The sequence below is a fragment of the Gobio gobio genome, assembly GCF_949357685.1.
Source record: "Gobio gobio genome assembly, chromosome: 23".
Taxonomy (NCBI): domain Eukaryota; kingdom Metazoa; phylum Chordata; class Actinopteri; order Cypriniformes; family Gobionidae; genus Gobio; species Gobio gobio.
The window spans coordinates 25,333,263-25,360,277 of NC_137119.1; the positions used below are offsets into that span (position 1 = coordinate 25,333,263).

At 37.9% G+C, this 27,015-nt stretch overlaps 1 protein-coding gene across 1 annotated transcript in view; it reads right to left on the minus strand.

Moving 5' to 3' along the window:
- Positions 1-27,015, minus strand: part of oxsr1b (oxidative stress responsive kinase 1b) — a 72,777-nt gene that overhangs the window by 31,842 nt on the left and 13,920 nt on the right. Inside the window, exons 2-3 of the mRNA XM_079806603.1 lie at positions 19,681-19,793; positions 7,949-8,057 (exon numbers count right to left, since the gene is read on the minus strand). Coding sequence (XP_079662729.1) covers positions 7,949-8,057; positions 19,681-19,793 — 222 coding nt within the window. The remainder of the gene's footprint in view (positions 1-7,948; positions 8,058-19,680; positions 19,794-27,015) is intronic.

The window sequence follows — 27,015 nt, forward strand, 5'->3', positions numbered from 1 at the left end:
AGATAGGAAGCATCTGTTGTCTCTCAGTGGGCTGTGAGTAACTACGGGCACAATGCCATATTTCAAAACACTGTGCTTAAAACCTACAAGACAGCGACAGCTTAAAATATTATTGCACCAAAAATTTCAGTTGCTCCGAGTAATCTGCTCGCTGGATGAAAAAAAAAGTCACATTCAAGAATGCAGCACTGAGTTTAAGTTGAAATTCCTTAAAGTATGTGTGTGTGTGCTAGTGCTTATGTATAACGTGTGTGTATAATATGCTAAGTCTCCAAAATGTTATCTGCTTAAGTGGATTGTTCACATTAACCCTTTGAAACGCAATCATTACATTTAGTATTGGATGGACATCATTTGGGTCATTCAATAAAAAACTTTTCCAGGTGTTTTTTTCATGGTTACTGTTGAATAAAAAATTGTGAACATTTATAGATTTATATTGATGTTTGTATTTTTGTTTCTTTTCTTTTCTTTCCTGTCCCTAACATCAACCTGCCACGGGACTATGAATGAAAATTAGCCAGTGTTGGCTAAATCTGGCGCATTATTATTAATGTGTATTGTCCCTGATTAAATAAATAAATTACAAATACATAAAGCGTTTAAATGAATTGAAATACGTCCTTGTATGTCAATTCAAATATTAATTTGAATATATGATTGGAATGCAAAAAATAAATAAATACATAGTTATTGGATTTTTGCTAATGTGTAGAAAATGTTTATATTAATGTCTATACTGTATCACTATGTGATATTTTTTTTATTTTCTATTAGATATAACCAACGTGTAAGCATAAATAAATTGAATTATATTCTATTATTTGCAAAATTACATTTAATATCAATCAATTTAATATGTAATAGGGGTACACGATATATCGATTCAATATCATTATCGCGATATCACATTGTAAGAATCAATGTATATTTTCTATTGAAGACTATATAGTGTTTTAATTTACATTTATTCATACAATTTCATACTTAAATACTGCTGTACAGCTCTGAGCTGCCACTGTAAATCTTTATATATATTTATTTTATATTATACTATACACTAAGAATGTACTATACACAGTCTTTTTAGTAAAATAAAAAAAAGAATATTGCAATAATATTTTTCTTCCTTAACCTCTTTCTGTTCCTGTCGCCTAAGAATAGAATAGCAAAAAACTGATGTGACAAGCCATCAGAAACGAACCGAACCGAACCAAAAACCGAGGTATGTATTGAACCGTGGACTAACTGTATTGTTGCATCCCTACTGTACAACCAGACATTATTATTATTTACAGATTATTATTTATTTATTCATGTTGTACCAGTCCAATATGACTGTCAGTTGAAATAAACCTTGTGTTGTAAGAACTTGTTTTATATGTTATGAATCTATTTTGATGTGTCTTCCGTAACTTTTGTAATTTTACATTGGTTTAAAAATATAGAAATTAATATCGATATCGCAATATTAATTATCGATATCGCAATATCACATTTTGTGAATATCGTGCACCCCTAATATGTAAATATTAATGTATTTGCAAAAAATACATTTTTATATTTAAAAAAATACAAAATAAAACATAATATAATAAAAGTTATTGGACGCTTGTTATTGTGTAGAAAAGGTCTACAACTCCAGTTACTCCAACTGTTACTGTGATATTAGACATTTTTCTGTTTTTACACATGTACACAAATGGGACCCGTTTTGCAAAACGACCTCTTTATATCCAGTGCAGCACACAGGTTACAGCCAACAATGTGTGCTTGTAAAGTTGTAAAACTCCCATCTATCTGAAAAAGATCTACTCACAAGTGCTGTTCAGAGGCCACAGAGAGGACAAGCTCTTTTGTGCTTTGTGCTAATGAAGTTATTGATCGCGTTCCTATCTCACATACCTTTGTACCTAACAAATAGGCCAGGCTGAGAAGCTGACTTTCTGCCACATCTGCTCTTCCTGTAAATGCCACGACGAGTAAATAAAGCAACTATGAGATGTATTATCCTTTTTTTAAATTCAAATCGAAGACTATTTTGCCATTATGTTACAGGACAGTATAGAGTACACAGGAGGGAATGACAAAATGTATCATTTTGAAAAACAACATTGCATTTTCCTAGTAAAACCACACAAAAAAAAGAGATTTAGATCATTTGTTTCAGAGTTCTTTCATGAACACCCTTGCTATGCTGAAACTATGGAATGCCTCCAAGCAGCTTCATGTAAAATCACATTCCTATTTACTTCATCACTTCTGACAGCTGTCAAAGGGAACATTACAAACGTCACTGTCACAATGGGACAGTTAACACGTAAAAGTCACATTTCAAGGACAACTTAAGGCTGTCAAACAAAAGAAGGCTTTGAGCAGTACATCTCTTTAACTGTTCACTGGCTCATATTTGCCTTAATAACATTTAATGGGATAATTCACTCAAAAACTGAAAATTGTTATCATTTACTCAACCTCATGTTATTCCAAAACAGTTTGACTTTATTTTTTGTGCTAAACACCAAAGAAGATATTTTGAGGAATGTTTTAACTGTTTTTGTACATACTATGGAAGTCAACACTGATTGGACCCCATTGCCTTTCATTGTATGGACACATTTTGATGCCAATTTTCATTTTTAGCTTAACTATGCCTTTAAGGCCCCTACCCTTTTTACACAATAAAACACAGCAGTATCTGTTAAGTTTAAACTAGCTGCCTGCCCGAGCCATTTTTATTTAAGATGAAGCCCACTGTGATGTACCAGGCACTACATCGAGAGTCCAGCTGTGAGACCTGTTGTGTCCTACCTTTATATTTAAAACGAACAGCGCGCCACCTGGGCATCTTCCGCTGGCAGAAGCAGAAGGAGGAGGGCACGACAGCTGACGACAGGCGTAAAATGAACAGCGATTATCCAGACAGAGTGATTTCAGCTCTGCACCGGGGGAAGAAAGGCCGCGTCCCACGGCTGTCAGTGTCAGCACGAGCCAGACTATAATCTCCCTGTCCAGCACTTGGCTGCGTCTGGGACAGAGCATTACACACTGGCTTGAAACATATCATCAAACTCTCAGCAGTTGCTTTACACAATGGGGTTTGGAAAGACAGGAGCACAACTGGAGCTTAAAAGATGCAATGCAATCAAGAAGCGAAACGTGCTGTTTAAAACTCTGAAATAAAACCAGGGCTGCAAGATAATGAAAAAAAACTGACATTGCAATATTCTGTTTATCTGCGAAATATATTGCGATATGAAAAGATACAGGAATTTTTACCCAATCTATATTTGGAAAAAAAAATATTATTCTACACTAAGAGGTATTTGTTTTTTTGGGGTGCATCAGCATAATAATAATAGTAATAATAAAGCTGAAATATTACTTTTCATAGGCCACATATATACACTATATTGCCAAAAGTATTTGGACACCCCTCCAAATCATTAAATTCTGCTGTTCCAATCACCATAAAATCAAGCACTTATGCAGACTGCGGGAACGTCTCAATCAGCTCCCTAGTGCAGTAGTCAGGCCACTGATCAGGGAGTCGGCCACATTCATGTACACAATATACTGATTCACGACTGGGAGCTGATTGAGACGCACCCTGCTTCTACAAACATTTGTGAAAGAATGGGTCGCTCTCAGGAGCTCAGTGAATTCAAGCGTGGTGCCGTAATAGGTTGCCATCTGTGCAATAAGTCCATTCATTAAATTTCCTCACTACTAAATATTCCACGGTCAACTGTTAGTTGAATTATAACAAAGTGGAAGCAATTGGGAACAGCAGCAACTCAGCTACGAAGCGGTAGGCCATGTAAAAATCACAGAGCGGGGTCAGCGGATGCTGAGGTGCACAGCGTGCAAAAGTCGCCAACTTTCTGCAGAGTCAATAGCTACAGACCTCCAAACTTTGTGTGACCTTCAGATTAGCTCAAGAACAGTGCGCAGAGAGCTTCATGGAATGGCCGAGCAGCTGCATCTAAGCCTTACATCACCAAGTGCAATGCAAAGCGTCGGATGCAGTGGTGTAAAGCACGCCGCCACTGGACTCTAAAGCAGTGGAGTGATGACATCCTTCTTTGTCTGGCAATCTGATGGACGAGTCTGGGTTTAGCAGTTGCCAGGAGAACGGTACTTGCCTGACTGCATTATGGAAAAAGTGTAATGTTTTTTGGAGGGGGGAGTATGGGGTGGGGTTGTTTGTCAGGGGTAGGTTTGGCCCTTAGTTCCAGTGAAAGGAACTCTTAATGCTTCAGCATAACAAGACATTTTGGACAATTTCATGCTCCCAACTTTGTGGGAACAGGTTAGGGATGGCCCCTTCCTGTTCCAACATGACTGCGCACCAGTGTTTGGTGTGGAGGAACTTGACTGGCCTGCACAGAGTCCTGACCTTAACCCGATAGAACACCTTTGGGATAAATTAGAGCGGAGACTGCGAGCCAGGCCTTCTCGTCCATCATCAGTGCCTGACCTCACAAATGTGCTTCTAGAAGAATGGTCAAACATTCCCATTAACACACTCCTAAACCATGTGGAAAGCCTTCCAAGAAGAGTTGAAGCTGTTATACCAACTCGATATTAAACCCTACGGATTAAGAATGGGATGTCATTAAAGTATATATATATATATGTATGTACAGTATTTGTATGGAGATGCAGTACTTCAATATGTGAAGTTATGATTTTATAATTTAATTATATTTTATATTACTATTATTAAGTAAAATTATTAAACAAAAGTAATACATTGTAATATTATTAAACTTTAACACTAATAAAATAATAACAAAAATAATTTTATTTTACAGTAAAATTACAATACTAATATTTACATCTTAATTTCTTCATTTTCAAACAAGCTTTTATTTTGACTTATATTTTATTTTGGGTTGCCAGCAAATAAAAATTTGAGCTGGCAGTTTCAGAATGAAGCACCACTGAAACACTGAACTGTGTGTGTAAATGCCACGCTTCACTCTGAAAACAGCGGCGCATATATATTTTTTAATAAAGCAAGGTTCGTACTGTACGATTCTGGCCACGATTTGGACTTCCCACACATATTTTGAGAATCCTAAAAGATTCCTCTGATCCTAGGCCAAAATCTGAAATCTGAAGATTAATAACTGTTGCGATCAAATTTTACCTCCAATGAAATTCTGACAGTGTCCTTCAGTGTGGCTTCTTCTACGTCAACGTCAAAATCAACACTAGATATTATTTTTGTTTGCTAGCCACCATTTCTATTCGGCACGTAAACGCAGCACACAGTCACCGAAAGTGATTGATTGTAAACGGATTGATGTAAAACTCCGGACGAGTCTTCTGTCTGCGTTTCTTTTTTTAACACATGCTTAATTGTTGTATAGTCTGACATTAACAACAACTGAGTTCCTAGAGTGTGACAAGGCTTACAGCGGAGATCATGTTCGTAAGTCTGACAAGCAAAATCAACAAAACGACTATTATAAATCTTACAGTGTGCACCCGGTTTAAATCGTACCCTGCGCAATTTGACAATTGCACTAAGCCATTTCGCGATATTGATTTTATTTCGATATAACTTGCAGTTGCAGCCCTAAATAAAACTATTTACAGCAACTTCACAGCTGCAAAAAAGACGGAAAAAAACTCTGATCTGTTTGCACAACTTAATGTGTCAAGATATGTCTTATGAGAAATTCCTCAAAAGCCAGAATGACAAGTATGTCGGAAGATATCCGTGCAGGACACAGTCATAATGCAATAATGCTCTAAGACATCCTGTGAGTCTCAGGCTGCTGCAGCACTAACACATCTGCTGTAATTAACAGCGGTCTCTGATTAACTCCGCAGGGGAGCGCCTGGCAGACTCTATTATCATTCTAACGGCTCATTTGAGATCCCAATCAGTGGTTATAGCACTCAAAACTGAAATACAAATGCATTAAAGTATTTCTACTACAAAGAGAAACCCTTCATTTCAAACAGTCAAACAGTATTTGATAGATGAAGGACCAAATAAACACTACTGTTCAAAAGTTTGCTGTCAGTAAGATACTTTTTAAAGAGAAATTAAAGGGTTAGTTCACCCCAAAATTTAAATTCTGTCATTAATTCCTCACCCTCATGTCGTTCCAAACCCGTAAGACCTTCGTTCATCTTCGGAACACAATTTAAGATATTTTTGATGAAATCCAAGCTTTCTGACCCCTCCATAGACAGCAATTTAATTGAACACTTTCAAGGCCCAGAAAGGTATAAAAACATTGTTAAAATAGTCCATATGACTACAGTGGTTCAAGCTTAATTTTATAAAGCATCGAGAATACTATTTGTGCACAAAAAACCTTGAAGGTGGTAATTAAATTACTGTCTATGGAGGGGTCAGAAAGCTGTCAGATTTCATCAAATTTGTGTTCCGAAGATGAACGAAGGTCTTATGGGTTTGGAAAGACATGAGGGTGAGAAATTAATGACAGAATTTTCATTTTTTCATAATAGTTTTATTCAGCAAGGAAGCATTAAATTAATCAAAAGTGACAGTAAACACATTTATAATGTTACAACAAAATTATATTTCAAAAAAAGTTAATTTGAACATTCTATTTATCAAAGCTTACTTTACCAGTAAGAGAAGTTGTAACATTACCAGTAAATTACCGGTAATATGCTCTGTGTGAACACGGAATGAAGATTACCGGTATTTGCACGTACGAAGTCAGAGCGCTATGACGTAAGTCTGCTTTGGGCCAATCATAAAAATCAGCACAACTGTGTTTAACACTGATAATAAGCACCAAATCAGCATATTAAAATGAGTTTGTGACTGAAAATTCAGCATTGCCATTACAGGAATAAATTACATTTTAAAATACATTTATTTTATAACAGTTATTTTAAATTGTAATAATATTTCACAGTTTTTTTTTTTATTAAAAAAAAAGCAGCTTTTAGTGAGCATAAAAGACTTAAAAAATGTAAAAATGTACCACCAACCCAGAAATTTTCTTATGGACTACAACAAATTCAAGTAATTACAACCGAACAAATAAATGTATTAACTTCAGTGCTTTTTTTCTCAATAAAAATAAAGAGTTGATTTTTCTTGTTTCGAAGCTCCTTCAGATGCTGCCTTCAAAATCAAGTCCTCTCAGTACACATGATGTTGAATAAATATTGGAATGGCTTTTTTCAGTGCTTGGATGCAATGAAATAGACGGAAATTAAAGGTGCACTATGTAACTTCTCCGTCCACTAGAAGTAAAACAAAGGTGTAGTTTGATGACACCACGTTTGAGCGCAGAATCTTGGGACATGTGGTCTTCACCTCACAGCCGGTGGGAAAGAATCGGGATAGGACTCGGGCAGAAATCATGTTCATGGATGCGATTATTAACGTTACTGTAGTATGAAGCAGAGCAGGACCGAGTGTTGTGGAGCTGAGCACGGCCGCTGGAGCGATTGTTAATAAGAAGAGCGCAACAAACGCCTCGCAAGCAGCAGGACTTTTATTATGACACAATCGTAGGCGCCATCTCCGCTTTTCCGGTCATGAGTATGAGGTAATGCAGCTCTGTTTATCATATTAGAAACATCTGAGTGTGTTGAAAATGATGTTATGACGTTACTCTGTGTGTTCGCTTGGCAGCTGCTATGACACTTGTTCACACTGCAGTGAGAGTAAAGCGTTTCTGCAAAATAAAACCGGAAACCGATGGTAACGCAGACATGATGCAATTGACAGGCGACTCCCTCACACGTTCCGGTTCCTTGGGTAAAATAGCAATTTTCTCACGATTTACAAATAGTTGAAAACATTTGCGATATTGTAAGTACTCAAGAACAAAAAATATAACACTGGCCTAGTGATTTTTGGATATTTTACTGCACAAATGTTACATAGTGCACCTTTAAGTGATTGAATTGGAGGAAAAAAGAACAAGTGGGCAAGACTTACCACCACTGAGCAGCTTCATGACCAACCACAGCTCATCCTTCACCACAAATGATGTGTAGTACGACACAATGTTGGGATGGTGACACTGGCTCATCGCCTGAATCTCTTTCTAGAAGAGAGAGAAAAAAGGGAGAGCGACAATCACTCTTTGTCGACAGTTAACCTGATTTAGCCAATATCCTTTCCAACTGATTCAGAGTCAGCACAAATTGGACGAAATCTGATTCCTTCAGGGTTTTTAAAATCAAATTTAAGGCTTTTTATGACCTTTTTTTAAGACCTCCACAAATACAATCAATATCGTTTTGGGAGAGGATGCAGATCAATGTCCTAAACCATAAAATGACTGTAAAAACAGTGATTTAAACAACTTTCCAGTTCAAATAGTACAAGTTTTGACAAAAACAAGTTTTATACAATTATAAACCTCACATTTCAGCAGTTAAAACATTTTTTAAGAAAAGGGAAGAATCAAAAGGATACATTCATAAAAAATATGGGTAGCAGTTTATTTTACAGTCCTGTTTCCCAGGTACATAATAAGTACACTGTACTGTAAAATAAAGTGCAACAAAACATGATTGTATTAATATTAATTATTATTAATAACATTAAAGTAATAGTATTATTTTTCTACCTTATTATTCTAATTTTTTTTGAATGAATAAGCAAGCCACCTTTTAACTTTTGCAACACTGTGTGTAAGCTGTGTAAAATAAAATGATCAAATCTTATTATCGATTAGTCGATCTTCGCATTGGTCTGAACAAAACTGGCAGATGTGCTGAATGAATATGCAAATAAATCTCTACCATTAGATAGCGATGATGGAAGAGACGTAATACAGTATAGAGGTTTCTCCGGTTACCTCTGTAAACAAAGTAGCGCTTGCTGTATTAGGCATTATATGGAGGTAATGGCAGTGTGGCAGTGTGGTATGGGAGCTGCTCTGTTGCGGAGCGCAAGGCACTGCAGCGGGTGGTGAAAACTGCCCAGCGCATCACAGGGACTCCACTGCCTGCCATCGAACACATCCAGAGGAAACGCTGTCTGCATCGAGCTCGCAGCATCCTCAAGGACTCCTCTCACCCAGCCCACAGACTGTTTTCTCTCCTGCCCTCCGGCAGGCGTTTCAGGATCCACCGGACCAGGACCAGCAGACTAAAGAACAGTTTTTTTCCCCAGAGCTGTCTCTTTATTGAACTCAAACCCCCGTTGATCCACTTCCCTCATAAACTGATAACTCTCCTACCTCACATCTTCCTTCACTTTGTTATTTGCACTACCGACTGTTTATCACAGTAACAAATGTTTACATATGCATCTTACACTGCCATATCTTAACTGGATTATGCTCATTTGCACTGCCGACTGTATTTATAGTACCAATGTTTACATTTGCATTTTTGCACTGTACTTCTAAATGTAATATGCAACCACTTTCCACTGCACTTTACACTTTTTTTTCCGGATAGCTCTGTCCATAATTTATTGCACTACCCTAATCCACTGCTATTCCTCATATTAGCCTAACATATTATTGTATACCTCTATCTGTAAAATTCTGTTTATAGTAATAGCCATCTGTATATTGTATTCATAGTACATATTCACCTGTAAATTCTGTTTATAGTAATAGCCATCTGTATATTTATTCACTGTACATATTCACCTGTAAATTCAGTTCTGTTTATAGTAATAACGTCTCTCTATTTATACATATTTATACATATTCAGTACATATCCATGTCCTGCACTTACGCATCCATTGTATATCCTGCACTTGCTGCTATTGCACTTCTGGTTAGACCTAAACTGCATTTCGTTGCCTTGTACTTGTACTTGTGTAATGACAATAAAGTTGAATCTAATCTAATCTAATCTAATCTAATATGAAAAGTTTGCCGGTATGAATGATATAAACACAAACAGTCATAAATCATCAAAAGTAGATCAATTGCTTGGCCTTAATGTGGGCTTTTCGGATATTGCAAACCGCTCTGAAAGTGTGAGCCTGTAGAACAAGCATAAGTGCTGCGTTTTTCACTTCTTTTATTTAATGAAGTTTATTACATTACGCCATTTAAGACATCCTGCAAAGATAATTAAGCCTTCTCTTCATTTTATGATGTCAAATTTGATTAAACTAGACTTTTAAGGACCCATGGAGACCCTGTTCTTTAGAGGAGTAAAAACTGCGTTAAACACAGGAATCAGTACATGTGCTGGTCGCAGACTGAAGCAGCTCTCCAGAAGGCATTTACTGTGTATACAGTCACATAGTATGTGGTCCAGAATGCACTGGGCCTCATGGCTTAACCGAATAACTGTGGTGCCTCACAATGGTGCCATTCCAGATCTGGATTAATGTTTAAACAAGTCTGGCTCAGTTGCACAAGTTGGCAAATCTTCAGGTTCAGTGCAGATATTTACGTACTTCAGGTGAAATAGTAGTTTTTATTAGCTCACTCGTATAAGAAGCACCTCCAGCCCATTTCACTGACCGCAAAGCACGCACAAACTGTAAAAATAAACATCAATCCAAGGCTGCTGTAAACACCACGACACCTTCATCTGACTGCCTTACAGCCCGTTCCAAATAACCAAGGTGTGTTACTGTCAATATTCATCAGAAAAATGGCGCTGCTTGATTTTTCAGCAATCGGAGACAGAAGGAAAAACAAGCAGTTTTCTTTATCCCCTGTTTATTTGCTAGTCTTTCCAGTTGACGGAGCAGCTGAGAGAGATTGACATCTGAGGTAATGTTGGCACTGCGGCCGAATCCATCACTCTAAACTCTCCTCGAGTCATTTGATGGTGGGGGCTTACTAATGATATTACAAAGCAATTCTGCCATTTCTTTTCAGCTGTCAGGCCCAGTCTTGTTCAATTTGTTACACGCAATGCAAAGCAATCAATAAGAGAAACACAAAAAAACCCCTGCAGGCTTAATGAACGGCCACACAAGATATACCTTGTTCATTCCACAATGCTGAAGCTTCATATAGTCTTATGATGCTTTGCTAATATTAAAATCAATGGGCACCAGAGTTGTTTTTATTAATAAAAAATGTATTTTGAAAATAATTTCTGGTAACACTTTACAATAAGGTTTCATTTGTTAACATTGGTTAACATGAACTAACAAGGAACAATACTTCTACAGCATTTATTAATCTGTGGTAATCTCAATTTTTACTAATACTTTATTACGATCAATATGTCTGTTAACATTAGTTATTGCACAGTGAACTAATAAGAACAAGAACAGTTTTATTAACTAACATTAACGAAGGTTAATTAGGGCTGTAAAAATACATTGCTCATTGTTAGATATTCTCAGCACACGCCACAATATTCCTCATTTAAGTCATTCCCGCCCAAGGCATACAGAAAAAATGGGCAAGGCTTCGTTGAGTTGCGTTAGTCGAAACTTATTGTGTTTGTTTGTTTGATAAAGACATTTTGCGAGCCCTGTGGGCGAATCATTTTGGTTGTCGTTTCTCCACATTGGAAGTTTTCAAAACAATTCCTCACGTATAATGACTTGGGGAGCCGAAGCTCATTATAATATGCAAAACTGTTATCCAATCATAGCAGTGGGCGTTTACTTCCAAGTCTTCAATGCGGCACGCCCATTAAAACCGAGCGTTTCAAGAGCTCGGCTCAAAACCAGGGTAGAAAATAGCCTATTACTTATTCATTATGATGCTTTTTAATGTAAAAACCATGCAAACGCGATCCTAAATTGACCTCAGACAACAGTATAACATTTTAAAAAATCCAGTTCATGACCCCTTTAACGTAATCCCAGGTTCTTTGATAATAGAGTGGTTCACTATGGGAATCGCTTTGGGCGTGACCAACTACGTAAGCCCCTGTGACACGTCGACCCCTGTCAAAATCATTATGGAGAGATTTCTTTCCGTTCCTGTGCAAGGAAGGAAGTGTTGGTGAAACATCTCACTCAGTTATCAAGGAACTCAGGATTACGTTAAGTAACCCATCGTTCTTTTTAAAACTTCGCTCTGTGTTTCACAATGGGAGATATAGACCACTCCCAGATTGGGTCCTGACCAAGCAGCAACCTCCCCCAGTTTCTCTTGAAGCCAATACGGAAGTGACTTAAACTGCAATTCATCGACTGGCTGCTAGGGACAGGCTCCAGAATGGAGCAGAATCTTATTGAGCCCCATGTTAAAATGCCAAACTTTACAGCAGAAAAAAACATGTTTACAGCCTGGTACAAATTGTGGTTTTGGTCTATATATCTAATTTTGCCCTTCATGACAACTGTGAGGACCGTGAATTTTTTTATAACTCATTCGTTTACACTTTATAAAGCATTAAAGTTCTGCATAATTAAGGGCATTGCCACTTTGAGTGACAGGTGGATAGCCATTTATCTGCTGTCTGTTAGTCATCGTGTCACCTCAGCTTCGCCCATGTCCCACCTCTTTGCCCATTTTCTGTTATCCGGGAGTGACGCGCGATGACGTGCTGCCAAGATGACGCGCGATGACGTGCTGCCAAGATGGCAATGGCCAGCTCATCCCTACTTGACGCTTCAAAACTGCCCTTCAGAATCCTATGGGTGACGTCACAAACACTACGTCCATATTTTTTTACAAGTCTATGGTCCTGACCTACTGGCTCCTAGCACCGCACCACATGGCTCAGACACATTTAGTCGAAATAAAATAAATGAAAATAAATAAAATCGCACAGAAATATGCGGTGTAGCCCAACTTGCCAAATAGTGTATATAGCCCCTTTCACACATAAAGTCTTTACTGGTAAATAACCGGTAACAGATAATGTGTGAACAGGACCTTTTTAAAAATACCGGTAAATTGGTTCCGGCAATTTACCAGTAAGAGAAGTTGTAACATTACCAGTAAATTACCGGTAATATGCTCTGTGTGAACACGGAATGAAGATTACCGGTATTTGCACGTACAAAGTCAGAGCGCGATGACGTAAGTCTGCTTTGGGCCAATCATAAAGACTTATGAAGATGATGTGATTACTCTGCACTGTTTACAGTAAACGTATGAATAGTTTTTTATTTAAATATGCACTAAATGATCATCTTTGACATTGCGCCACTTCTCCCAGCTTTTTCAAAGTGTCGTGCTTGAAACCCAGCCTTTTCCATTCATCAGCGTTGCGGCTCTGCAGTTTCCGTAATGACTGACATCACAGAATGTCCTGGTATTTTGCTGCTGATGTGTGAACGTCTCTTTCCGGTAAAAAGCCATAATGCCGTTGCTTGTGTGAACAGCATAGTTGTTTAATTACTGGTAAAGTCATTCTGGTAATTTTTATGCTGTGTTCACACCAAACGCGAATAGAGCATCTGGAGCGAGTGATTTCAATGTTAAGTCAATGTAAAGACGTGTCGACGCGCGTCTGGAGGTCCTGCGACGCGATGTACGCGATTTCGCCTCATAATTAGTCGAATCATTTACATTTACATTTATGCATTTGGCAGACGCTTTTATCCAAAGCGACTTACGGTGCCCTTATTACAGGGACAATCCCAATGTTCAAGCATCCAACTAGACGCAGTAGACGCGATTTTGACGCTCTATTCGCGTTTGGTGTGAACGCAGCATTGCGGTAATTTATCGGTATTGCTGTGTGAAAGGGGCTTATGACTGACGGGGGGCTTAATTCCACCTCTCACAGGCCAGGCCCAAAGAGTTATCCTGTATGGGTGAGGATGGTAAATTACAGTTAAAAAAAAAATTAACTATGGTTTGAATGCAAGTTTGGTAATGGAATGTAGCAAAAATGCAGCCATGTTTGTTATTAAGTGTACTACTTTGCTTCAAGTTAAGGGACAGGTTGCAGATGTCCTAAAATGACCCACGCTTCCACTGACCCCAAAAAAATGAATTTACAAGTGCAACCATGTATGCAGTGAACACAAAGCTCTTCCCGTGCCAACACTGCAGGGACACTGACACCCCAACAGTGGGCCACTGGGTATGTCCCACTCCTCTGTCCCAAAGCTGGATTTGATTCAACAATTTAGTCAGCTTTGGCTGGCTCCACAAAGGCTGCGTCCAGTTCCACGATAGACACCAGGTTGAGGGCGTATGAAAACAATAACGCAGAGGACGGTCTTTGGACTATTCAATGGCTAGAGCTCCATCTGCATTCTCACAGTAGTAGCCGAGGGTCATCTTAGCGTGGCTGGCCGATGTCTACCCGAGAGAGACAAAAACAATAGCCCAAGCAGGGAGGGTGACATCAAGAGACTGTTTGCCACCCGATTCATGTACGTCCAGAGGACAATGAGCAAAGAAAAGCACTGAGACCCTTTGTCTGTGGTTATGTCACTGCCTTTCTGCCACTACGCCCAGTGGAAAAAACACTTTCCTTCTTCCTCAGGCCAAATTTCTCACTCAATATATGATGTTCTCCAGTATACATTTCAATTTGCATTACATTTACGTTAAACCCTGGGGTAAATATTTGTCATTTTGGTTATTCAGTCTAAATCTTATACATCGAAACAATCCACACACTTATGTGCATTTGCTTCAACATATTTACTTAACCTTGACCCACTGATATTCTCACAGTGCCTTCATCACACACACACACACACACACACACACTCTCTCTCTCTCCCTCTCTCTACCAACACGCCACAAGGAAAATCAGATTAAAACAGATCAGCAGGATATTTTGCTGATTCACTTTCAGAGAAGCACAATCTTTCCCTTTTTTTTTTTTAGAACATTTAATTTAAGATCGGTACAAGAAAAATCGCTCTCATCAGAAAAACAAACAATCTTATTTACATAAATTTCAGATATCTATAAATAACATCTAACTATGATGTTTAACATCTAATGTTGGTACTGTTTAGTAAAGTAAAAAATGATCTGATACTGAATAATAATAATAATAATAATACGCATTTTGTTGCATAAACCGAAGAACCCCTTTGACTATAACTGCAATTAAATCATTTAATAAATAATTATGATAACAATTTTTACATCTCGTGCTGATTCTGCATAGTAATATAAAAATAAAATAATACTGAATATTAACAACAACAACAGCTATTAATACTACTACTACCAATAATAATAATAATCCTGAATATTAGAATTATTATATATATATTTATATATATATATATTTATATTTAAAATATTTATATTTATATTTATATTTAATACATATATATATTTAAAAATATTTTACATTTGGTCCACTTGCAGAAAACTGAATTAAGACATCTGGCCATTTAAATTTTCAATGTAATTTTGATTAACATTTCACAAATTATTATGATAAACGTTTGACATACCGCAGTGCTTCTGTATAGTAATATAAATATCATGTAATACTAAATAGTAATAATATTAATAAATATAAAGTGTAGCCCACACCATCAAATTCAGGCTGACGTCTGTGAATATATATAATACAGGATAGTTTGAATATATTGTATATACGAGCGACACATCCCTAGGCAGCTAATCCATCTAGGAGAAATGCAGCACATTTAAACACCGTCATCTGATGGACAATTGGCAGACACTGAAGTCATGTGATTTCAGAAGGCCTTGGGGAGGTCTTGTCACGTCCCCGTAGAATGAGCGCTGCAGTGGTACACAGTGGGTTCACTATAGATTCAGCTTGACGTCAATGGCACTGACAGGATCTCAGCTCAGTCAGAGAGGAAAATTGTTCCTCCCACCACAACAGAGTCACACGGCTTCTGCGTTGTGACTTGTTTGGATTGTCCTGTTCTTTTTCACAGCAATTGGGCTGCTCCTGCATGCTGGGAAGAACTAAAGCCTGCTATACAGCGGCAAATTGGCCTGATCATAAGTGAAATTGACCCAAACCTCGAAGGAATATCCTCCGAGTGCAGCCCTCGATGCAGATTACACGCAATTGCCGGCTGCTGCTCCCGCTCATTACAGGAGCAATCTGGCTTTAATTTAATGCCTCCTCTGAGTTTAAGAGAGCGCTCAGCAGATCATAAAGGCAAAGAAAGCATCTGAGGAAACCTGAACTGCAAATTTTCCATGTGACCCTAACCGAGAATCCGTTAACTTTCACCCAAGTCATTCCCAAGGGTTTACTTCAGTTCAGCTGGAAGAAAGTCTCCATTTACTGACTTTTTTTATGAAATCACAGAAGGCAGGACTAGAGATAATATCCCTAACAACTTCTAACTCCTCTGTTAGACACCTGGATATGGGAAAAACTGAGTTTCTAGTAGCCTCCCGCAGAGAGCTTGGAAATCAGGAATATGAGCTTTCCCAGTGAACGACGAAATCGCCTGGTCACGAGGAACAAAAGTATGACCTTTTGAGCTCCTTGAGGAGTTGACAGATGAAATTAATAAGATGGGAAGGGGAAAGGATTTGCGTAGAAACTTGAGGACTCAACTTGAACTTGACAAGAATCGAACAAAAAAGGGGGAACTTTCAAACCAAACCAGTTGGTAATTTGCTTTATTCCGAAACGAGGACTTAATTTGTTACAATGCTGCGTTTTCTTCTCGGATCGGTTTGCTTTCACAAGGCAACATTTCAAAGCATACCAAAATTGATCAGTTCTCACCTGTTTACATTCCTCTGCGTCATCCATCAAGATGGATTGACAAGTTTGCTCCGAGGCTTATTGTAACTTTATCCGTAGCTCCCATGACACACGCAAATACTTATACAAATGTAGCCTTGATTCCCGCTCTGACTGATAAATGATATATATACATATACAGTATATAGTATAGATCATTTATAATGAAGTTAGAGTGCGAATCAAGGCTTCATCGGGACAGCATTCTTGCAAAGCACAGAGATGAACAATTACACATTTTAAGATGAAGATTAGCTCTTTGGTGCTCACTGCTGCTTTTATATAACATATCCAGTTATGAATTATGATACCACTTGGTTCATTGGTCTGTTGAGTCGGATCGCTTTCTCACCTCAACCGAACCGCTTCAGAGTTTGTTTTCAATCAGACTGAGACTACGTCATTCAGGCGATCTCGGAGCGATTGTTTTGGTGCAGATCTGAGTGCTTATATATATATGTCTAAAAGAACTGAACAAAGGGAGAAAATGCACCAGGTTCTGAAAAAAAAACCCACATCAAACGAGCCAGGTGTGAAAACGCCCTTAAAACGGGAACACGGGCAATAAAAAAAAAAGTTCTTTAATAACTGGGATAAAGTCTTATATTAGTCAATGTTGTGATTCACACAGAAGTGAAGGGGGAAATTCTGACTAGCAAATAAAAACTCTGGCATAAAACTGGGGAACAACACAGGGATTCCCTTTGGTCCAGTTAATAACAGTTTAGGCAATCTGGAAATGGTAGAATCCATGTGTTAGCTCTTTTCCTCACATGTTCTGATTCTCTGACAGTGCGAATGCACACTTATACTACTGTTCAAAAGAAATTAATACTTTTATTGAGCGAGGACGCATTCAATTAATCAAATGTGGCTTTTACATTGTTACAAAAGATTTCTATTTCAAATAAATGCTGTTCTTGTGAACTTAATCAAAGAAAGAATTAATCAAAGAATCCTGAAAAAAATGCACCAGTTTTCACAAAAACATTCAATTCGATTAATTGGGGCCTATCAGGTACAGTACATGGCTAATTTTCTCAAGGAAAAAATATCTCTGAATGTTGTATACAATACAGGGAATCCCATTTGGTACATCTCTATAATATTAAATGTTAAAATTAACTGATTTGTAGGCTACTATTTCAATTGCACATATGGAAGTTTTTAATAATAATATTGTTATAATTATATACATTTTATATTATAAATATATATTTTTAAAAACAACTGTGGTTTTACTCGTTTATAGGAAATGTAAACATTTAAATGGTGGCTGTCATAAAAACAAAGGACTTATTTAATAATGCATTAAATATTGAAGAATTCAATAAATATGCAATATAGTGCATATATTTAGCAAAATAATTTTTTTAGCTGACTAGCATGTTTTGAATGTTTTTTCTGAGGTAAATGTAACATTACATGGCAAGCCGTTTTACAAAGGTTTTTGGCTGTTGAAACACTGATTTCTGTAAATTGTACTGTAGCTTTCAACATACCTTCTGATGTTCATTCATGTTTATATTTCGTGCTGTAACTAGTAGAAAAGTGGATAGGATGATCAGTTCAGTGTCTACAGTTAAATGTGCACGGTGTGAATTTTAGCGGCATCTAGAGATGAGGTTGTGAATTGCAACCACCCACCGCTCACCCCTCCCTTTCGAAGCACATAGAGAAGCTACGGTGGCCGGCACAGGGCAAAGATGTCGTCGTCTGAGACAACAGAGAGTAGCTAGTGCTCTGTAGAGAAGTTTGTCTGTTTAGGGCTACTGTAGAAACACAACTGTGCAAAAATGGTGACTTCACTGCAAGCGGATCCGCGGTGTATGTAGATAGAAATGTCTCATTTTAAGGTAATAAAAACATAACGGTTCATCATGTGCTATAAAGCTTTGTTCTTTCATCTACTGAAAACAGCCAGACTGAAAGATCGATTCTTGGGATTTCTGTTCAATTCTTGGGATTTAAGAATCGGTATTGGTTCTAACCCAGCCTTAATACACATATCGTAACTGTAAGCGCATTGCGTTACGTTTTCATCGACTCACAGGTTATAAAGATTACTGGAGCTATGTGGGCGCTCAGATTTTTGTCAAATGGCCTTTTGACAAAATGATTTATGAAAATAATGATTTTCATAAATCATTCTGATTTGTGAAAAAATAAAATGATACAAAACGGATACACAAGGTTTCCGCCCGACAGCGGCGATATGTAAAAACCTGTTCCCATTGTCTAAAAAACACATACCAAATGTCGATAAGTTCTGTCCATGCATTACAATCAGTCCTGTATGGTCATTATTCACTGTCAGCTCATAAAATGTGTTGGCATTTATGAGCCATGACTTATTGAGTGGTATTTCTCATATGCAGCCTTTAAATGTTGCACAGATGGGATCATGTCCAACAGGTTTCATACATTTAACTCTTTCCCTGCCATTGACAGAAATTTCCGTCATTTGTGAGAAAACGCTTCCCCGCCACTGATTTCCGTGTTTACACTGTTATACGGTAGGAGGCGCTATTACACATCTTCTGAAAGAATACTGAATCTCCTGATCATAACACATGCGAAGATGAACAAGTGATATCATGTGTAATCATATGCATATTTAAAATGACGCGAACATCGAAATTAAACAGCATATAAATCAAAACTGTCTAATATTACTGAATGAAATGCCATCCCAGGATGAGCTATAGGACTGTGCAGCTTTGGGGCTGTTGATGGACTCGATATACTCCTTTTTTTATGAAACTTACCCACACTCAAGTGTTGATAAAAAAGATTGAATGACGCTAGAAGCATTTTTGTTTGTTTAAAAGCAGAGGCTCTGTTCTTTCTTTTGATATAATGCATTTTCAGATATTTAACCACAAGAAAATTCTGGGAGCCATGGAACTTTTGGTGAAATTGATCAAAAACGCTGGCAACTTTTAGAAAAAAGCGTTGGCGGGCAAAGAGTTAAGCAGAATGTCTCTTAGCCCAAGTTGACATGAATGGAATTCACAACTCATGTTACTTCCATACTTGTGCTAATATCTTCAAAAGCAACAAACCAAAAAAACAACAAGTGCCATTTAATAATGTGGTAACAAGTTCAATACCAGGAGCTCATCCATGCTTGTCTGACATTTTTCCAGATTGATGCGTTTGATGGCGACCTTCTCCTTCCTGGGCACACAGTAGGCAGCCTGGACCACAGCCGTAGCTCCGCTCCCTGAAACACACAAGAACGCATAAAGTCATGACAGATAGGAGAATGAAGAGGAGATGAAACTCACTGTTCTAGACTGACAACTAATACATTTCACTAACAAAACCCTCTTAAACACCTGAAACCATATAACACATATGGCTTGACACTATATACACTCTTAAAATAAAGGTCCCAAAAGGGGGTTTTCACAGCAACGCTATAGAAGACTCATTTTTGGTTCCTGGAAGAACCTTTCAGTGAACTTTTTTTCTTACATAGTGTCTACACCAGACGCGAGCAGCGTGATGTGACGCAACAAATGACAATATAACCCATTATAATCGGTGATGTTGTCTACACTGGATGCAGCGCGACACAACAAATCCCCTACAGTAAACTGATGCCTCGTTCTATTTTTTGGTTTGTAAGAGACTGTATTTGCAGACAGGATGAGGTTAAAAAACAATGCTGTGGCTTCTGGATCTGACAGGAATGATGCAACACAATTATGGGAGTAAAAATTTTGTTTTATATGTGATAGTATTGCATTGCTACGTTTGAGCTCTACGGATTATGTACGTGTCTTAACTAAACATAACTTCCATGCTGTCACAGGCTTTGTATTTGAGTTGGTTCATTGTCCTGCGATTCGTGATCAGACTCGAACATGTATGGGCCAGGGCTCGCACATCTTAAATAGTGAAATACACACGCGCGCGCTGTTATCCAATCATAGCAGTGGGTATTTACTTCCAAGTTTTCAATCAGGCACGCCCATAAAAACTGAGCGTTTCAAGAGCTAGGCTCAAAAACAGGGTAGAAAATAGCCTATTGCTTATTCATTATGATGTTTTTGAATGTAAAAACCACGCAAACGTCATAAGTAGACCTCAGACAACAGTATAATTTTTTAAAAGCCAGTTCATGACCCCTTTAATGGTGCACTATGTAACATTTTTGCAGTAAAATATCCAAAAATCACTAGGCCAGTGTTATATATTTTGCTCAATTGAGTACTTACAATGTCCCAAATGTTTCCAACTATTTGTAAATCGTGAGAAAATTGCTATTTTACCCAAGGAACCGGGACGTGTGAGGGAGTCGCCTGTCAATTGCGTCATATCTGCGTTACCATCGGTTTCCGGTTTTATTTTGCAGAAACGCTTTACTCACACTGCAGTGTGAACAAGTGTCATAGCAGCCGCCGCGCGTACGCACAGAGTAGCGTCATAACTTCATTTTCAACACACTCAGATGTATCTAATATGATAAACAGAGCTGCGTTACCGGCTCATACTCATGACCGGAAAAGCGGAAATGGCGCCAGCAACTGTGGCATAATAAAAGTCCCGCCGTCGACTATACCATAATAAAAGTCCCGCTGCTCGCTACTCTTCTTATTAACAATCGCTCCTGCGGCCTTGCTCAGCTCCCACAAAACTCTGCTTCATACTACAGTAACATCAATAATCGCATCCATGAACATGATTTCTGCCCAAGTCTTTTCCACCGGCTGTGAGGTTAAGACCACATGTCCCAAGATTCTGCGCTCAAACTTGGCGTCATCAAACTACGCCTTTGTTTTGAAAAGGCGCCCTCTAGTGGACGGAAAAGTTACATAGTGCACCTTTAAGTTTAGCCTCTATTAAATGTTAAAATAATGGCTTTCAATTAACTATAATTACTAATTTCATCTTCAAAAATTGAGAAAAAAAAATCCACTTAATAGAACAGCAGTAGTAGTTATGGTATCAGTGATACAGGTCTTCATTCATTAGATTAGATTAGATTAGATTCAACTTTATTGTCATTACACAAGTACAAGTACAAGGCAACGAAATGCAGTTTAGGTCTAACCAGAAGTGCAATAGCAGCAAGTGCAGGATATACAATGGTTGCGTAAGTGCAGGACGTAAAAATGTTCTGAATATATATAAATATGTATAAGTAGAGAGATGGTTATTACTATAAGTAGAACTGAATTTACAGATGAATATATACAGTGAATAAATATACAGATGGCTATTACTATAAACAGAATTTACAGGTGAATATGTACTAGAATATAATATACAGATGGCTATTACTATAAATAGAATTTACAGGTGAATATGTACTATGAATATAATATACAGATGGCTATTACTATAAACAGAATTTACAGGTGACTATGTACTATGAATAAATATACAGACGGTTATTACTCATTCATAGTACTTAGATGAGAAAAAGATGAGAAAAACACCAACTTTATTTTGTTTCTACATTAATTTGGAGATTCAGTGTGAAAATATGTATTAAAAATATATTACATGCGTTAATTCGTGATTACAGAAAAATGTGTGATTAATTAGTTCTTTTTTAATCGACTGACAGAACTAAAAAAAATAAAAAAATCAGTCATAATTCATTTATTTAAAGCTATTAATAGTATTAATCAAAAAATAATAATTATATTTAAAATATTGTTATATTAAAAATGTTATGCTTTGAAAAATGAATATTACTGTGTCAAAAAGCAGAAATACAATAATGATAAGTTCTGCATATTGGTTAGACACTTTATCAAAGATAATTGCTCATTAAAAACAATAGCATCCATCTCTAGCCATTACACTTACTCCCTGGGAAAGTGTTAGAGAAAGGCTGACAGCTAAATGCTAAATCAAAACATTCCTCTGCCACTGCAGCATTGAACATTTATTCGAGAAGACTTAAATCCTAACAGACTATAAGTCAAAGGATTTGAGAGCTATACTTGGCTTTCAACTTTACTGCAGAGGTTAATCTCCAGAGTGCTTTAATGAGGTTCTGCTCATGGCAGAGGAGAGAAAGCATACAAGACACTTCTGGAGACGGTTATCCTTGAGATTGTCCTGGTCCACACATCCTGAATAATAGAAGACAAGACTCTGAGGGCGTGGAGACCCTCGTAAATCAGCAAGCACCTATGTTTCCACTGCGAGCTGAATATAAATGACATATCATTGTGCTGATATGAGGCAGAGGGAATTTTTTAATCATCTTTAATCAACTACTCAAACTCCATATGGCCTAATAACAACAAAGTCCTCATTGTTCGGCATTTTGATTGCACCAGCAGGGCACCATGGATTAGAGGAAAAAGGGAACAAATCTGACAACAATTCTCAATTTCTGAACTGGTTTGTCTAGTTTATGTACAGCCAAATATAGTCATTGGAGAATTTAAACCACAATGATGAGACCGAACTGAAGTAGTATAGCTAAAACGTTACTAAAATGTGCTGACAGCAATCCCATTAATCACATCCTGGCCTTATCATGGCCCCCAGACGGATGTTGGTCCCCAAAACGGCCCTCACAGTGCCAGCTGTGAATACAGGTCACCCGTGATGTTCAATGTTCATCAATCAGAGTCTGGAGCTATATTTGAGAACCCATGCTATACATTAAAAGGAGCTTGAAAGTGCACCAGATGGAAAGAAGATTAAGTTGCCTGTGCCAACAGCATGAGTTTAAGTGTAAATTCCTACAGAGAAACAAACAATCGGTTGTTATGATTCAGGAAAGAGTCTGTCCTAAAGTTTAGCATGCACGTGCCAAGAGAAAATATTTCATTAGGATAATTTTCTTTTTAGTTGGCATGAAACAGAAGTTGCAATAGTCTTTACTTCACTATTGTGACGTATATCCAAGTAAAATGGCTTCTCAAACAAGAACAAAAAAAATTTAGGGGAGGACTTGATTTTGTCCTTTGGGAATTTATTGGATGCAGCTATTGCTTTGATCTCATGCGTCAGTAAACATATCATCAGAGAATAGTATATGTGCATGGATAAATCATTTCAAATAAATGCTGCAATATTCCATAAAAAATAAGAATTGTCCATTTTGATTTCGTGGCGATAATCATCAGCATTTAACTGTGCACACACATTTTCCCTATGCATTAATTTATTCAGATAAATAATAAAAACACAAACTAACTTTGCATAAAAAAATTTTTTTTTTTGAATTAATTTAGTAAAACAATATAACTTCTAATTTCTCATTTGTGCATCCTCGTTTCCCTTCCTCGCGTCTCAGCTCCACCCTCCTTAAGATGCGAGGGAAGGATGCAAGGATGAAATGGAGGACGGAGGAATCGAAGGAAAACTTATTTGTATTGGAACATTCTTGATCACTCAAGCGTCGCTTCAGAGCTGCATTCAAAGGATCTGCCCGTATGTTGTTGAAGTTTGGTTATTTAAGAAATTAAAGCAAAATGCCCTGTTGAAATATGTGCGATATACGGTTTATTTAAACTGCAAAGGTAAAGCATAAATTCAAATTATTTTGACAAATGTGAAGGGGGAGGAGAATATTCAAAAAGAAAGACTTCCGCATAGGATACACCTCTGCATCCTCACTCATGTCTCCTCGGGAAGCTTCCTCACTCCTCGTTCCTTGTGGTGGAATTTAGAGAATTGAGGTGTCCTTCAAGATGGCTTTCTTTGATCGATTTCCGGGTCACAGGCTGGAGGATGGAGGGGTGAGGAATCGAGGAAGAATCAATTTGAGAATTGAGAAGCACCCAAGAGCCAAATTGTTATGGCAAGCCAACTGGGCCAGCAGAATCTACAAAGGGACAAACCACAAAACGGCAACAAACCACAAACCCAAGGCTCAGCGATACCACAAAGACTATGCAGTTTGACCCTTGTCCTCTGCCGAAAGCCCCTACAATGGGCATGTGAGCGTCAGAACTGGACCTTAAAGCAGTGAAAGATGGTCCCGAGGTCCGATGAATCCGTTTTCTTTACATCATGTGGACGGCTGTGTAAGTGTGTGCCATTTAACTGGACAAGTGATGGCACCAGGATGCACTGTGGGACGTCAACAAGCCGGTGGAGGGAGTGTGATGCTCCAATGTTCTGCTGGGAAACCCTAGATACAGTCATACATGCTGACGAAAGTTTAACTTATGCCACCCACCTAAACATCGTTGCAGACCAAATACACCACGTCATGAGTGCCCTGGTAGAAGTGGCCTCTTTCTGCAGGATAATGCACCCTGCCATTGTTCAGGAATGGTTTGAGGAACATGATGAAGAGTTCAAAGTGTTGCCCTGGCCTCCAAATTCCCCAGATCTCAATGTAATTGAGCATCTGTGGGATGTGCTGGACCAACAAGTTCGATCCACAGCGGCTCCACCTCGCAACCTACAGGACTTGAATGATTTGCTGCCAACATCTTGGTGCCAGATACCACAGCACACCTTCAGGGGGCTTGTAGAGTCCATGACTCTGCGGGTCAGCGCTGTTTTGGCAGCACGCGGAGGACCAACAGCATATTAGGCAGGAGGTCATAATGTTTTGGCTCATCTGTGTATGCTACTCTTACTGTTCAGAAAGTTTTTTCTTTGTTTAAAAAATAAATAAATGCTTTTATTTCGCAAGGATGCATTAAATTAATCAAAAGTAACAGTAAAGACATTTATAATGTTATTACATTTTTCTATTTCATAAATGCTGTTCTTTTGAACTCATAGAAGATAGAAATAGTTTATGTATTTTGATCAAATACAATGCAGCATTTGTGAGCATAAGACGCTGTAAAGACAATAAAACAAATCGTAACGCCAAACGTTTGACCGGCTAGTGTATATAAAACGTTTAATAAAGGCCAACTCTTGTTTTACCGTTGATGCTTCTTAACTTCCTTCTGTCTCCAATAAACGCGTCAAATATCTCACACAGAAGGAAGTAATAAAAGAGCAAAAGCAGCCTAGCAACCCAATAACAAATATAATAAAGTCATGATACTTCATTATAAACATAATGAAGTATTGAAAACAACCAGTGAATATCAAAGATTTACTTTTATATGGTCAGTTATTAGACGTTAATATTGCAGGTGTGTTGGGTGCAATAAAGTGGTTTTATGTTAGTTTTCTCAAGTTCTCACCCTAGTTGAGGATCACAGACTCGTCTGTTGATATAAATGAAAATACTGCAGAAGAAGAGTTTGTGTGTACAAAACTGTACATCTGCACCACAGCAACAGGATTTTATGGAGGCCTGTTGCTGCTTTCTGAATTGAATGATTCAATATTGCGTTACCAGGTTACGGCCTTAGAAAAATTAAATGAAGAACCACCAGCTGATGTTGTGTGGTTGCTTCCCTAATTATCCCAGAAAAAGAGGGTATACGCCTGGTTTTAATCAAGGATTTTCATTCATTTCATTAGCCAAATGTTTACCAAGATAAATGAGCAGACCACACGTGCCTGGAGACTGAAAAAATCCAAATGCATCCGATCCAAGGTTTATTAAAATCTGAATTATTCATTTCTTCCTCCTTCCTACTTGATGTCCCTCATTAGAGAGGATGTTAACTTCATGAGGGAGTTTAGGAGGAGATAAAGGTTAATATCCTTCAATTACTTTCCAGTATCACACATTAACTTGATATTTTCAATTCAAAGCCACTTTTCAAGAAACAGGTTCATTTGGACACACACACACACACTTGTCTTACAAATGAAGAGGGAATCATTTTATTCCGAATAATTAAATGGTCTAAAGGGGAGTACGACACTTGATTTAAGAAGGTACATTTTGGAAGAAACAAGTATTGAACCTTTATGTGTGTCCAAAACAAAATCAACCGGTCATAAAAGGACATAGTTTGGAATTTGACTTCTTTGCGGTGCATGACCCAATAGACCAGCGTCTGAGGTCCCTCGGAGCGGTGTGAATGTGTTCCTTCATGCATAGTTCTCTGTTTGTGCTACCTTGAGCCAGCCTGTCCTTTCAGGAGCCCTTTATTACATTTCCTAGGCTTGCATTCCGCACACTATTCTGGGCCGCACTGAGACATGTCACACCTATGGAGCTTCGTACTAGAGAAAAGCTCTGACGGAGCACTTGATGCACAGAAATGCGTACAATTCATTTTGAGGGCGAATTGGATTTCAGAAAGTACAACTGGACAATTGGTGGAGTATGTAGCATAAAAAGATGGAGAAGAAATAACAAATAACAATCTCGAAATGATAGCAAAACATGCCTCAACATACAGCATGACCGGTGTAGTCCGATTCCTGAACAAATGACTCACATGAACCATTTCTATTTAATTCATCAAAAACATACAGCACAACCGGTGTAGCCTGATTTAGAAACAAATGACTCATATGAACTGGTTCTTTTAACTGAATTCAGAGCTTACAACACAACCTGTGCAGTCCAATTGATAAAGATGAAGTGAACCAAAAAC